Source organism: Mirounga angustirostris, unplaced genomic scaffold (genome assembly GCF_029215605.1).
Source record: "Mirounga angustirostris isolate CCGP_5_RB_7025 unplaced genomic scaffold, mMirAng1.0.hap1 SCAF_3, whole genome shotgun sequence".
Taxonomy (NCBI): domain Eukaryota; kingdom Metazoa; phylum Chordata; class Mammalia; order Carnivora; family Phocidae; genus Mirounga; species Mirounga angustirostris.
Genome location: NW_026991711.1, coordinates 11284151 through 11299971, shown reverse-complemented (window position 1 = coordinate 11299971; position 15821 = coordinate 11284151). Strand labels below are relative to the sequence as shown.

At 39.7% G+C, this 15821-nt stretch overlaps 1 protein-coding gene across 3 annotated transcripts in view; it reads left to right on the top strand.

The window, feature by feature from the left end:
- The window catches only part of PCCA (propionyl-CoA carboxylase subunit alpha), a 403499-nt gene that overhangs the window by 11411 nt on the left and 376267 nt on the right, over positions 1-15821 (top strand). For 2 of the 3 annotated variants that reach the window (XM_045869658.2, XM_045869657.2), the window contains exons 2-4: positions 477-554; positions 9796-9843; positions 9949-10017. In XM_045869658.2, coding sequence (XP_045725614.1) covers positions 477-554; positions 9796-9843; positions 9949-10017 — 195 coding nt within the window. The remainder of the gene's footprint in view (positions 1-476; positions 555-9795; positions 9844-9948; positions 10018-15821) is intronic. The other variant, XM_064585924.1, reaches the window with a different exon arrangement.

Here is a 15821-nt window from a genome sequence, read left to right as displayed (position 1 = left end):
CCTTATGATCCTGCCACGTCAGTCTGCATAATCAGACCTTTCTTCAAATTTTATTTGACCCATTGACCTTTTTTAATTCCAGTTAACACAGTGTTATATTAGTTTCAGGTGTACGGTATAGTGATTCAGCAGTTCCATGCATCACCCAGTGCTCATCACAAGTGCACTCTTTAATTCCCTTCCCCTGTGGTAACCAGCAGTTGTCTGTAATTAAGATTGACCCATTGACTCTTATTTTACTTTTCTTTTTTTTTCTTATTTTTCTAGAGATCCTTTTGATGCCTTTAGGTTTCTCTTGTGTGCCCAAGGGATAGGACTGTAGTTAATGATTTATCTTCTACAGTTACGGCATGTGGCTTAGAACTACATGTATTGATAAAATATTTTAGGTAGAAGCATACTGGAAGAATTACCTTAAAAAAATATTTTTAAAGCCCATTCAGGTATCTGTAATTTATTTCACTTTTTTTTTGTAGCGTGTTCCACACTACTCAAGACAGCACTTAATGGTGTCCCGTAGTCTCTGTTCAGCTGGATATGATTCTAATGAAAAAGTAAGTATTTAAATACTTTGAATAGCAAAGTTATTACGGTTTTACTTGTCTCCATGCTGTGTTCACTGGACAGATTAAATTTTATTAATGATGTATAATTATTGCTCTAACATCATAGGTTTTATAGGTGCTAAATCTTCCTTTTTCTCATTGTGGGCCACAACCAGTCTTAAATTTTGGTATCTATACCAAAAATTGAATAAATTTATAGTGTTTCCCTTGTTTTCTGCAGAATAATGTAACATTCTTAAATTCTAGGCATTTGAGAGATTTTGATTAAACTTTTTTTATTTTTTATTTTTATTTTTTATTTTTTTTAAAGATTTTTTTTTTTTTTTATTTGACAGAGAGAAACACAGCGAGAGAGGGAACACAAGCAGGGGGAGAGGGAGAGGGAGAGGGAGAAGCAGGCCCCCCGGTGAGCAGGGAGCCCGATGCGGGGCCAATCCCAGGACCCTGGGATCACGACCTGAGCCGAAGGCAGATGCCTAACGACTGAGCCACCCAGGCACCCCTAAACTTTTTTTTTTTTTTAAGATTTTATTTATTTGACAGAGAAGAGAGAGAGGGAACACAAGCAGGGGGAGTGGGAGAGGGAGAAGCAGGCCTCCTGCTGAGCAGGGAGCCTGACGTGGGGCTCGATCCCAGGACCCTGGGATCATGCTTAATGACTGAGCTACCCAGGTGCCCCGTTTTTTTGTTTTTGTTTTTTTTTTTCATTTACTTAATATTCATAGGATTTATTTATTTATTTATTTATTTATTATTTTTTTTAAAAGATTTTATTTATTTGACAGAGAGAGACACAGCGAGAGAGGGAACACAAGCAGGGGGAGTGGGAGAGGGAGAAGCAGGCTCCCCGCAGAGCAGGGAGCCCGATGCGGGACTCGATCCCAGGACTCTGGGATCATGACCTGAGCTGAAGGCAGTCGCTTAACCAACTGAGCCACCCAGGCGCCCTCATAGGATTTATTTTGAAGGCAGTTTTATATATTGTAAATTTTGGGACAAGGGAATTCCTTTTTTTTTTTTTTTTTAGTTTTATTTGACAGAGAGTTAGCAAGAGCAGGAACACAAGCAGGGGGAGTGGGAGAGGGAGAAGCAGACTCCCCGCCGAGCAGGGAGCCCAATGTGGGGCTCGATCCCAGGACCCTGGGATCATGACCTGAGCGAAAGGCAGACGCTTAACGGCTGAGCCACCCAGGCGCCCCAAGGGACAAGGGAATTCCAATAAAAATCCTGATATAGGATAATGGTTGAGGTTTGTAATATGAGAACGGGGTTTGAAAATCTACACTAGATTTAGAAGGTTTGAATATAAAGTATCTCACTGATACTTTTTATATTGATTATCTATTGAAATAATAGATTTTTGAAGTGGTGATTGTGGAGATAAAACATAATTTGTGACAGTGAAGGCCTCAAAGAGGGCAGGAGGGAGTTTTGGTTAGGAGATGGTTCAAGTTGAATATCATGAAGGTAGAACTGGTGAATGATTATTTGAGAATGAAGTAGCGAAGGTATCTTCTAAATCATCTCTTGAAGTATATAAAACTACTCAAAAGAATCTGGAGGCTTGGGGCACCTGGGTGGTTCAGTTATTAAGTGTCGGCCTTCGACTCAGTCATGATCCCAGGGTCCTGGGATCCAGCCCCGCATCGGGCTCCCTGCTCGGCGGGAAGCCTGCTTCTCCCTCTCCCTCTCCCCCTGCTTGTGCTCTCTCTCTCTGACAAGTAAATAAAATCTTAAAAAAAAAAAAAAATTCTGGAGGCTTGGAGAAAAGGTCTATGCCATCGTAGTTCAATAGCAATATAATGGGGACACAATTGCAGGGCATATCATTTTAAATTTTCTAATAGCCACATTAAAAAAAATTTTAATAGTATGTTTTAACTCTCTAAAGTATTATTTCGATAATCAATATAAAAAGTATCAGTGAGATACTTTACATTCAAACCTTCTAAATCTAGTGTATAATTTACACTTCTGGCATCTTGATTTGAGTAGCCACATTTGAAGATCTCAGTAACCTTATGTGGCTAGTGGTTACTTTATTGGACAGCACTGGTCCAAATGAATTAGCTGTGATTAATTCCCTGTTATGAAATCTATGTTTTTTAATTTTTTAAAGATTTATTTATTAGAGTGAATAGGGGGAGGGGTAGAGGGAGAGAATCTCAAGCTGACTTCCCGCTGAACACAGAGCTGGACATGGGGCTCTATCCCATGACCCATGAGATCGTGACCTGAGCCAAAACCAAGAGTTGGATGCTTGACCGACTCAGCCACACACGTGCCCTGAAATCCATGGTTTAATATGAAAACTTCAGCATAGACAGTATGCCTTGGGGTGCATGTATGTCTGTGCATTTCTGGACACATACTTTGAGTTCCAATCTAGAGGTAGTGAGCTGTCCTAACTAGAAACACTCTAGGGGGTGGTTAGCTAGTATTTGTACTAGAGGTCATATTCCAGAGTGGGGGTGGTACAGTATACTACAAAGGGTTCAGCTGTCTTTCTCCCTGTTAACTCTGGTAGCCTTTTTCGTTAGTATAATAGGTGTTAGGAATGGGCTGTCATTGATGAAAATAGTGGTATGCAAGATATGTGTTCTGGCTATTAATATCAATTCTTAGCCGCTGAAGTAGCAGAATGTAATAGTCTAGCTGGCCTTCCATTCTTTACCTTTAAGATAGAACCTATGCTTGATCCCTAAATGACGTCCTGTGTTTAGCTGCTTGTCTGGGGGTTCTCCATAGCTTGAGTCTGACAGTATGGCTAGCCAAATCAGAATATTGATGTATTTGCCTCAGGTGAAACTTTCGTGCAGTCTTTTGGAGCATTATAGAGTGAAGGAAGTTGAGCCTTCCCTGAGCTTATCCAGCAAATTTTAAGATCCTTTTTAATGCCTTTTTTTTTTTTTAAATATTTTATTATTTGAGAGAGAGAACACAAGAGTGGGGTGAGGGGCAGAGGGAGAAGCAGACCCCCCGCCGAGCAGGGAGCCCAATGTGGGGCTGGATCCCAAGACTTTGGGATCACAACCAGAGCCGAAGGCAGATGCTTAGCCAGCTGAGCCACCCAGGTGCCCCACTTAAGATCCTTTTTATTTCTGTTCATAAATGTATGTGTGGTGGAGTTTGATTTGAGACTTGTTTTTGCCATAACCTCATAGTGAGCTTACAATAGTAGCTGATTCACCCCTCACATTGGTGGCCATTGATAATTACTAAAAATAAATATGTATAACTGTCGGTTTAGGAAATTTGAAGAGCTCCTCCCCTTCCCCTTGGAATCTACTAAGGTACATATTTTGTTGTAAATGTCTGAAATCGGATCTGCCTGCTACCTTTGCCGATGTGAGATGTTGGGGTCTGGGAGCGAATGGTCAAGAAAGAATTTTTGAGACGTGCAAAAAAGGTGGTTTTATTAAAGCAGGGGGACAGGACCTGTGGGCAGAAAGAGCTACACTGGGGTTGTGAGGAGGGACTGATTATATCCGTTCAAGTTGGGAGGGGCTTAGGGATAGTGGAAGTGTCTAAGGAATTTGGAAGCTAGGTTTCCAGGACCTTGAGGGTCATTTACTATAGTCTAGTAAAACCTTAGTCCATGAGACCCTTCAGGTGGATATCAGTGGGCCATATGTTTGGAGGATGATTGCTAACATATATCCTGGGGTGGAGTGTAAAGATAAAGGAAATTTTCAAAGGGATTTTTTTTTATACTAAGGAAGACGTACAGGATACTGGAGGAGGGGCTGATGTCAAGCTAAGGTTGCCTTTTGCCTCTAGCAAAGTATTGACATTGAGGCAGTTGAGTTCCTGGAGGAAGGTCAGTCTGCCTGTCCCAAGCACTTGTCAGTGGGCCATAAGTTGTAAGGAAGTTTAATTTTTTTCTATATTTCTTTTGGGCCTTTGTTCCCCACGTCATTTGCCATCTCCTTTGCTGTACCTTTTCCTGAGGTAATTGTGGAGAAACTGTGTAGTGTGCTCAGTCTTGACAAAGTCTATGATACTTTCTGGCACCTAGTGGTCGTTACTGGTGTTGGACTTTCAGACCAAATTGAAGGTTTGCCCTCATGTAGAGGGCCTTTCTACTTCTAGGAATTCTTGCTTATAGCCATTCATTAAATACTGTACTCTTTGTTCTACTTTATTGTTCCTGTTTTAAGTGCAGGTAGATCTGATCTTTGTTAAGTAAATTGTCATCTGAACTTGCCTTTGACTCCTTTTTTCACTCCACATTTTATCAGCGACTCATATCAAGTCGAAATCGGGTAAAATTTAATTACTAAAAATACAATACAATTTTTTCAATTTGAATTTTAACATGTCAACTTGTTTCAGGTATGTTCATAAGAATAGGGAAGATTTAATAGTAATCTGCTTAGAAAAAGACCAGGAGGTTTTAGTGGGCCTTAGGTTAGTGTGAGCTGGTATAGTACTATTGAATGCCTGGTACAGCAGACGTGATCTTAATTTGTTTATAATTTATATTTATTTATAATTAATAATTTAAAATTAAATTAATAATTTAAAGCTTCTCCCATTGATCATGTTACATCCTGGTGTGTTTTGACATGAATATCTGGGTGTGAGCTCTGGTTCACAGTTCCCCTGTGAACCTGGTTAAGTGACTTAAGCAAATGCTGGCCTCATCAAGCCTTAGTTTTCTCATTTGTAAATTGGGAATGTGCTCAACTGACCTCCTAGGACTATTGTGAGGATGAAATGAGAGAGTGCACAGAAGGGATGTGTCCTGGTACCTGGCATGTAGAAAGCATGTGTCCTAAATGTCAGCGGCTTAATGCTTAATATTAGTCTTTTTTTTTTTTTTTAAGTAGGCTCCATGCCTAGTGTAGAGCCCAATGTGGGGCTTGAACTCACAACCCTGAGATCAAGACCTGAGAAGAAGAGTCAGACACTTAACTGACTGAGCCACACAGGTGCCCCTGCTTAATAGTAGTCTTAACAACTTGGTTTTGTACATTTGGAAACAGGCTCAAAATCCACAGATAATAAGTGTAAGTGGGCTGTAAACTCAAGCCTGGGCTTCTCCTGAGGCAGTAGATTTACCCACTGTGCTAGCGCCTTGTCAGAAGTGTTGGTAAGGGGGGCGCCTGGGTGGCTTAGTCGTTAAGCGTCTGCCTTCGGCTCAGGTCATGATCCCAGGGTCCTGGGATCGAGCCCCGCATCGGGCTACCTACTCGGCGGGAAGCCTGCTTCTCCCGCTCCCACCCCCCCTGCTTGTGTTCCCTCTCTCTGTCTCTGTGTCAAAATAAATAAATAAAATCTTAAAAAAAAAAAAAAAAAGGAAGTGTTGGTAAGGGACTGTGTGGAGTTCTGTGGTCATTCCTTCAAGTACCCAGGGGAATGGGCCAGCTCAGCCCTTCTCTCAGGCTCTGAATGGAGTGAAGGGTCCTTGGTGGTTTTAGACCGTAGCTATGAAGATACAAATATGTGGAAGGGAAAGAAGGAAGGAGGGATAGAGAATGGAATAAGAGGAGATAACTTTTTTTTTTTTAAAGATTTTATTTATTTATTTGAGACCGAGAGAATGAGAGAGAGGAGGGTCAGAGGGAGAAGGAGACTCCCCGCCGAGCAGGGAGCCCGATGCGGGACTCGATCCTGGGACTCCAGGATCATGACCTGAGCTGAAGGCAGTCGCTTAACCAACTGAGCCACCCAGGCGCCCCTAAGAGGAGATAACTTTAAAAAAAAAATCCTCAGGAAATATCCATTGTTTCTTACCCTGGGTGACATCATTAGCACAGAGAACCACTGCTGCAAAAGTCCTTCTTTATCTCTCCTGGTACCTGAGAGCCCTTCTGTCTTCAGGATTCAGCTTCTTGATTTAAAGGTTGTTTTGTTTGTTTGTTTCCCTTAGAATATCTTTAGAGTGCCTTACATGTGACTCTCCACATACAGGATAAAGTCCAATTCCTTAAATGGCATATAAGTCCTTTCATAATCTGGCTTTTTTTTTTTTTTTTTTTTTACCCTAGCTTTGCTACAACTCCACTGCACATATTTTGTGCTTTAGGTATATTAAAAACTACTCGTTGGGCGCTTGGGTGGCTCAGTCTGTTAAGCTTCTGAGTCTTGATATCGGTTCAGGTCATGATCTCATGGGTCTTGGGATCGAGCCCTGCATTGGGCTCCCTGTCAGGGGAGTTTGCTTGGGATTCTCTCTCTCCCTCCTGCTCCCCTCTCCCCAGATATATCTTTAAAAAAATTACTTGTTTTCAGTGCTACCCTCTGCTTTCAATGTCCCTGCCGTAGCACATGCTGTTCACTCTTCCTTCTCTGCACTGACTTCAGCCTCTTGGCTATGATTGTGTTATAGCACTTACCACGCTTTGTTGTGATGGCACCAGATTGTACATTGAAGTTGTCAGATGCACTTGGTGTTTACCTGTAATTTTTGATACGGAGGGAATTTTAAAATTGGTGTAAATTTATTTGTATATACTTTGATAATCCTAGCTTATCTGAAAGAATATACAGGAAACTGGTAATAGCAGTTACCTTTGGAGCAAAGACCTGGGTGTCTCTATAGTATATCACCTTTGGTACCTTTTAAACCCTGAACCATATACATATATTTATTTAGAAGAATATCTTATGTATGGAAAGTTAATTGATACGGTTAGCTTTATTTAGCTTGTGTACTAATTGGTATTAATAGTCCTGTATTAGTCAGGGTTCTTCAGAGAAGTAGAACCAGTAGGAGATAATATGGAGATCTGCTGCCTCACAATTGAGGTCAAGTCCCATGATCTGCCCCCCGCAAGCCGGAGACACAGGAGAGCTGGTGGTGTAATTCTAGTCCAGGTCCAAAGGCCTGAGGACCTGGGAACCAGTGGTGTCATGTCAGTAAGTCCCAGGGAGGAGAAGACCCATGTCCCAACTCAATCAGGAAAGCAGAACAAACACTCCCTTCCTCTACTTTTTATCTCTCGGGCCCTCCATGGGTGGGATAATGCTCACCCACGTTGGGGAGGGCAGTGTACGGGGCTGAGTCCGCTGATGCACACGTTAGTCTCCTTTGGAGACACCCTCACAGATACACCCAGAAATAATGTTTCATCTGGGCACCCTGTGGCCCAGTCCGGTTGCACGAAAAATTAACTGTCACAGGCCCTGCACAGAGAAGACGCATTAGGTGCAGATACTCGTTTTGATACAGATTTTTCCCTGTTCGGTAGGTTCACACTCCTAGATTTGTCAAAAACAGTGTGGTGTGTGGCCCATAGGAGTGAATAATCATAGCTGTAGCTAACACCTCTTGAGGATATATTGTATGCTGGGCACTATTCTAAACACTTGAAGGGTGTTAATTCCTGCTCTCTCAGCCTCTTTTGGCAGGTGCTACTCTTACTCTTACCTTTTACGCACTAGGAAATGAGGGTCAAGAGGGGTGGCTTGCCCTTTTGTGATGAGCACTGGCTGTTAGATGTAAGTGATGAATCACTACATTCTACTCCTGAAACCAATACGACACTCTGTGTTAACTAACTTGAATTTAAAGAAAAACTTGGAAGGGAGGAGGAAAAAAAAAAGGGTGGCTTGCTCACACAAGAACACGTGGTAGTGTTGGGATTCCAACCTGGGCACTTTGGTTCCAGACTGGCTCTTAACTATATTCTGCCACTCAGATAAAAATTAAGATGGAGTTCTTAATCCCTATAATGTTATAATTTGTTATATTTGCTGTAACAGTTGCTGCATGTGTAACTTCACTGTGCTGTTTTTATCAGATGGCATCTGTTTAATACTTATAAAAATGGACATTTTAAAATGTTCAAAGAAGTATACTTTTTTCTTTGTATATTCTGTATATTCTTGTATATTCTTACTGTTCAACAGGGATTTACCATGACCATTTGGGTATAGAATGGCAGATGATTTTGCAGTCTCATGCTTGAGGTGAGATTAGGATATTTTAAGGGTCCATCTGCTCAAGGCTCTGAATGATTCAGGATTCTATCAGATTAGGGATTTACCAATTTTTAAGGCAGAGGCTTCTCTCAGTTCGGTGGAATAAGCCATGTGTGACATGAAGGTTCAGCCAAGACTTTGAAAGCCTTTTCCAGTGCTGAGATTGTGACTCCCTGTTGGGTTAAAATATTGCTTTCAGTTATATTAGATCATATATAGCTTTAACTTTCTTTTGGAAATGTAACTAAAACTTTTTCTATAGTTCTATTTAACTTATAACAATTTACTAACCCAGAAATAATTGTGTACTAAAAAGGTATCCAAATTACTTGTAATTGTGTGGTTTTTTTTTTTTTTTAACGATTTTATTTATTTGACAGAGACAGTGAGAGAGGGAACACAAGGAGGGGGAGTGGGAGAGGGAGAAGCAGGCTTCCCACAGAGCAGGGAGCCCGATGCGGGGCTTGATCCCAGGACCCTGGGATCATGACCTGAGCCGAAGGTAGACGCTTAAGGACTGAGCCACCCAGGCACCCCTGTAATTGTGTGTTTCTTTAAAAGGATTAGCTTGTACAATTTTAGAATAGTAAGAGAACCTTATTAAATAGTTTCCCCTTAGAATGTTATCAGTTTATATGTGGGAGTAAAGACCTACAGAGATTGATTTGCTTCAAGTCAGATAGGTTATCCTTAGTGGCAAAGCTGGGCTTAGAATTGAGGTCTCTAGCTCCCCACAGAATGGAACTACTCTATTATGAGGATTCAGCTGCTTCAGAATATGGTTATTCAAACTTAACAGTGTATTCAACTAGCATAACCTGCTTGGTCTGGGAATCTTTGGATATAAGCGTAATTAGTTTCTATTCTGAGTTATTGAAAATACCATTTAATGCCCAACAAAGATGGTGTAAAAATTATATCAAACTTTCCTTTGATAAACAACTCATGACATTTAGAATTTCCCTGAATTTAGAATATGAATTATTAAGTGGTCAAGCAATTCTATCTAAAATTTTTTAGCATTCAGAAATACCATTTGAAGATTATCTTTTGGCAAGAGAGTTTATATAGTCCACTTATGATTTACCGAACCTAATCAGTTGATGCTTTAACAGAGTAATTATAGGGCCAGATCCTACCAGATGAGTTTAGTAGCAACCTGGTTGTAGATGAACAAATGTATAATATTTAATACTACTCTAGGAAGTAATGTTTTTTAGGATCACGTCCAGTGTTGTGGGAAAGCTTATTTTCCAAAGTGACAGTAACAGTTTCTTATGTGTGTTTTTTCTCTCTTTAGACTTTTGATAAAATTCTTATTGCTAATAGAGGAGAAATTGCATGTAGGGTGAGTAGAATTTTAATCTTATTTTCCATTTTACTTTGTGAATTTTATTATTAAATCCCTTTAAATCCAAATCCTTGTTAATAATGTTTATGTATTTTAAAATAGGTTATTAAAACTTGCAAGAAGATGGGCATTAAGACGGTTGCCATCCATAGTGATGTTGATGCTAGTTCCGTAAGTATATTTTTGCTTTACTTGAAACAGGACCTTATTTGTAGTTAAAAAAAGTAAGTCCCCCCCCCCCCCCCCGCCCTGGCCTGAAAAGGATATACACAATTACAAAAAAAATCTAATTATTCACTCCTGTATTAAGCAAAATGGAAGCATCATAATGTCTTTAATATGTGTCTAAACTTTTTTCCCAAGGTTTTAAAAACCTAGAGTTTAAAAATTGCTGGACTAGTTGCTGACCATGAAGTAGATTTGAGGAAGTTCCATTCACAGATTGATGAGATGTTTATACCGTGCTGCCTTATGAGAGCACATTTTCCCATAGCTGAATTCCAGTTAATTGTTTAACCTTCCTAAGTGCTTCGTGTTCAGCTGAAGTTTGATAAAAGAACGATAGGCTAATACTAATTGGACATGAACAGAAGGAGTAGTATAAAGCAGTGAATGATACAGAATTTTATTGGGGATTTTTAACCACAGCAGGCATTTTTAGCAGTAATAAACTATGAAGGAATAGAAAAAAATGCCATGAGAAAAGAATGTAAATTATTGGAACTTTGGGGGATGAAATATAAGTAGTTGTACTTTAAGTTAGTGTTTTTCATTCTTGCACACTAATTTTGGTAACCGTACCTATTGGTAATGTCAGCTTTTATTGTATAGTAATACAATACAGAGGATTTTCAATATTTGTGATTTCTTGTTTTATCTAGAACTATGTTCATTTAGCTTTATTGTGACTGTCTTCCTTTTTTAAAAAAAGAAGGGAACCATTGGAAGCTTCTCTAAGTTCCTGAAAATAAAGGTTAGGTATTTATCTTGTTTATTTGACAGATGCATTTAAAATAGCTGTTTACTTAAAAGCAATTAAATCAAGCAATTAAACTTATTTTGTGTATATAGTTTTTTTGTTTAGTATTGGTTTCTGGCCTCTTTACTAATAATTTGTTTTAACTGATAACTTCAATAGTAGTTTATATTCCTTACAAGATATTCATGAAATAATGAGAAAACTGTTACTTTAGTCTCTTTCTTGATCATTAAACTAAGGCAATTATCAACAGCAAACTCCTTTAGAAAAAAGTTTGTGTCACCATCAGGCTAGTAATAGATTTTTTTTAATATTTTTTTTTTTAAGATTTTATTTATCCATCTGAGAGAGAATGAGAGACAGAGAGCATGAGAGGGAGGAGGGTCAGAGGGAGAAGCAGGCTCCCCGCCGAGCAGGGAGCCCGATGCGGGACTCGATCCTGGGACTCCAGGATCATGACCTGAGCCGAAGGCAGCTGCCCAACCAACTGAGCCACCCAGGCGCCCCGGGCTAATAATAGATTTAAAATTCCTTCTTCTTGGGATGCCTGGCTGGCTCAGTTGGAGTGTGCGACTCTTGATCTTGGGATTGTGAGGTTGAGTCCTATGTTTTGTGGAAAGATTACTTAAAAAAATCTTAAAAAACAACAACAACAAAACCAACCCTCTTTTTGTCTTGTGTTCATTTTGATTGTGTTAGCTTGTGAGGTGTTTTCATTCATGGATAAATTGAGAGAGAAAAAGGTTTGAATTGTGGACAGTCACTGTTTTTACATCAAGTCTGATAACCTTTCATTTACTTTTCTCATATCAAAATACAGGTAGTTCTCTATTCTGTGTTCTCATGAAGATGACTGTTGGCATGGATTGTCCAAAATTATTTATATTGTGATTTTTTTCATGTTTATATTTCAGTGTTGGTATTCTAGCCCCCAGTAGCATGACTACCTTTCTCATTCTTAAATTTCTAGCTTTGTATTCTTGTTAGGTAGAAGCTAGGACCAGTGGAAGGAGTGCCCTGAGACAGAGTCCCAAGTCCTTCAAGGGGAATGATAGAGACATGAGCTAGAGGCAAGGATGGGGATAAATAAGCTACACATTAAAAGTCCAGGAGCACAACATCCTGACCTTGTGGCTTCCAAGACCTTGGGGTTGACAGACCAAAGAGCCACAGGTGCAGAACTTGTGCTCTTCTCTTCCACTTCTGCCCCAGAGTAACCACTAGACTCGTTATAATGCATTTGCATTGTGGGTAGAGCCCCCCTCCCCCCCCTTGGACAAAGGCTGCCTTGACAGGTACTAACCTTGTAGGGTCAAAAACTCCTCCTTCCAACCTGTGGGAGGAGTTTGCTAAATGATTGGAAGCCCCCTGCATTAGAGACCACCCTACTGTCCATCACAGCTCCTCCCAGCCCAGAGAGACCCAGTAATATCCAATCCCAAAACAACCCAGAGGCCAAGTAGACCTCTGGGAGCTTGCCTGCTCTCCCACCTTGAGATTGTACTTTCTGCTTTAATAAAGTGCTTTGCACTTGCTACTTTCAGGCTGTCTTTATTAGAATGCAGGTCCTCATGTAAATCTTCTTGTGGTGAATTCAAGTACCGAGACCTTTGTTCACAGAACACAGATACTGTCACCCGTAACATTCTGATCTAGAGGTAGACTGTCCCTTTCCAGGCTTTGAAAAAACTAGTTTCAAAAGAGATGGTCTAAGTTTTAAGATGGTCTTTCATATCCTTCTAAAGCAGAGATGGTAGTTTCATATTTTAAAGACTTTTAGTCACTTTTTGCTGAAAGTGGAAAGGAAATAAGTCTACCAGATACCAAATACATAATTTATTTTTAAGATTTTATTTTTTGACAGACAGCGAGAGAGGGAACACAAAAGCAGGGGGAGTGGGAGAGGGAGAAGCAGGCTTCCCGCTGAGCAGGAAGCCTGATGCAGGGCTCCATCCAAGGACCCTGGGATCATGACCTGAGCCAAAGGCAGATGCCCCCACAACTTTTTTTAACATTTAAGCAGAGGAAAAAGGCTAACAGTTACTACAAATATTACGTGATAAGTCACACAAAGAAAGCCAACTACCTTGCAGACAATGTGTAATGGAAAAAAATTGGCTTTTAAAGATGATTATGCAGTTTTTCCATTGGTCCCCTTTCTCCTGTCCTGTTCTTCAAAATTGTCTTCAGTATTGTCTTTTTTTGCTCTTCTGTGTGAATTTTAGGATAAGCTTATTAGACACATCCACCATTTTTTAGCTATTGTAAACAAGACTTCTATAAACAAACTAGTACAAGTCTTTGTGTAAACATATACTTTCATTTCTCCTGGATAAACATCTAGGAGTGGAATTGCTGGGTCATAGGGTAAATGAAAGGTAAAGCAGCCTTTTCCTGTTGGGACAGTCAATCTGTTTGTCTGGAGAGTAAATATATTTTAGACTTTGTATGGTCTCCTTTGCATGTTCTTTTTCTTCTTTTGACCCTTTAGAAATGTAAAAACCATTCTTAGCTTGTGGGCTATAAAAAACAAAACAACCCCCCCCCCAACCAAAACTGTCCTTAGATTGGATTTAGCTTGTGGGTGGGTGGTATTTTGTCAACTCCTGGCACAAATAGATGCATTTTTTTTTTTTTAAGATTTTATTTATTTATTTGACAGACAGCAAGAGAGGTAACACAAGCATGGGGAGTGGGAGAGGGAGAAACAGGCTTCCCGCGGAGCAGGGAGCCCGATGTAGGGCTCGATCCCAGGACCCTGGGATCATGACCTTAGCTGAAGGCAGACACTTAACTGAGCCACCCAGGTGCCCCTAGATGCATGTTTATAAGAAGCTGCCAAACAGGTGTCCTACATGGTTGTGTCATATTCTGTTCCCACCAATAATGTCTGAGTGTTCATGTTGCTCTGTGTCCTTGCCCACACTTGGTTTTATCAGTCCTTTTTTTTTTTTTTTTAAGATTTTATTTATTTATTTGACAGAGACACAGTGAGAGAAGGAGGACAAGCAGGGGGAGTGGGAGAGGGAGAAGCAGACTTCCCGTGGAGCAGGGAGCCCGATGTGGGGCTTGATCCCAGGACCCTGGGATCATGACCTGAGCCAAAGGCAGATGCTTAATGACTGAGCCACCCAGGTGTCCTAGTCCTTTTGATTTTTGCTATTCTACTGGCCATTATGTGTTCTCATTGTAGTTTTAATTTAAATTCTCTGATGAATATTGATGAGTACCTTTTCATATTAATGGCCATTTATATTCTTAAGTGTTTGTTCAAACCATATAATTGGAAGAGTAGTACAGTGAATACTTGTATACCCTTTTCCTGGATTCACCAGTTGTTAACATTTTGATACGTTTGCTTATATCTGTATCCATATATATAAGTATATATTATGTTTCTTTTTTTTTTTTTTTGCTAAAGAATTTGAAATTAAGTTACACTGTGGCATTTCACCCCTAAATACATCAGTATTTATTTCCAGGAAAAGGATATTCTCTTACATATACCTTATCAAAGCTAGGAAAATTACCAGTTATTCTATAGTAGCATATGCAAACTATATTCAGATTTCCCCACTTGTCTCCAAATGTCTTTATTTTTTTAAAAAATATATTTTTTAAATTTATGGGCGGGAGAGAGAACAAGCAGGGGGAGTGGCAGAGGGAGAGGGAGAAGCAGGTTCCCCACTGGTCAGGGACCCCGATGTGGGGCTTGACCTCAGGGCCCTGAGATCATGACCTGAGCTGAAGGCAGATGCTTAACCAACTGAGCCACCCAGGCACCCCAAATGTCTTTATTTTTTTTTAACCTTTTTTTTTTTTTCTTTTAATGTATGCTCTACACCCAACTTGGGGATTGAACTCATGACCTTAAGATGAAGGTGCTCTAATGACTAAGCCATCCAAATAAATGTCTTTAATATTTTTCTTTGACTTACGGTTCAATCAAGGTTCATGAATTGTATTTGTGTATTATGCCTCTTTAGTCTCTTAATCTAAAATAGTCCTATCTTTCCTCCTTTCTTTGATTTTCATGATACTGATATTTTGAGGACTTCATGCTAATTGGCTTATAGATATTCTGGATTTGTTGGATTGTTTTCTCATGAATAGATTGTTTAAATATTTTTTGAGAAGAATACTTCATAAGTTATCTTACTATTGTATCCTATCAAGAGGTTCATAATGTTGGGTGGTTCTGGTTACACTAAGTTTGATGACTTGGTTGAGGTAGCTATTATCAGGTTTCTCCTCCTTTTTTTCTTTTGAAATTGTTTTTCCTCTTTTGAATTTTTTTGGGGGTGAATCTTTGAAACCATGTGAGTATTTGTCCCCCCAACAACCTCTCATCTAATATTTTTGCATCCACTGATAAAAATTATCTGGCACAATAATTTGGTTACATTTGTCTTATGCTGTCTGTTGAGACACATGTCAGATCTACTCCATTTTGAATCTGTTTTTTGGTATTATCTTTTTTTCTTATGTATTTGAGGCCTCCTTTCATGTCCTACTCGTTTTTAACTTTATTTTGAAGCTTCTATCATACTGCTGTATTATCCTAAGTTCCTAGTGTCTATTTCTGACTTTTCTTTGCAGTGGACAGTCTTCTCACGAGGTGTGTGGTTTTTGGCTTATGACCTCCTATTTGAAATCTCTGCTGTTGAATCCCAGCATGGTTTGGGTTGCAGTTATGGCCCTGTTGGGTGGGTGCTGTATTTGTTTCTACCAGGCTCTCCAGGGCGTCCCTCATCAGGGACTACTTTTTATATTAATTTATTGGCATGAGGTTTGCTGAATAGATTTTTTACTTTGAACCACAAAGTTTAAATATTTGTCTTCCATGTACTTAGTAGATTGATATTTTTCTCCCCTTTTCACTTAGGATGTCATTTTTTGAGCAACCTGGCCTTACGTAGGGAGTTTTCCTTCTAACCTTTAACTCCTTTCTCTGAGAGTTAAAACTCAGTTCTTTAGATTCTTTTTTTTCCTTACT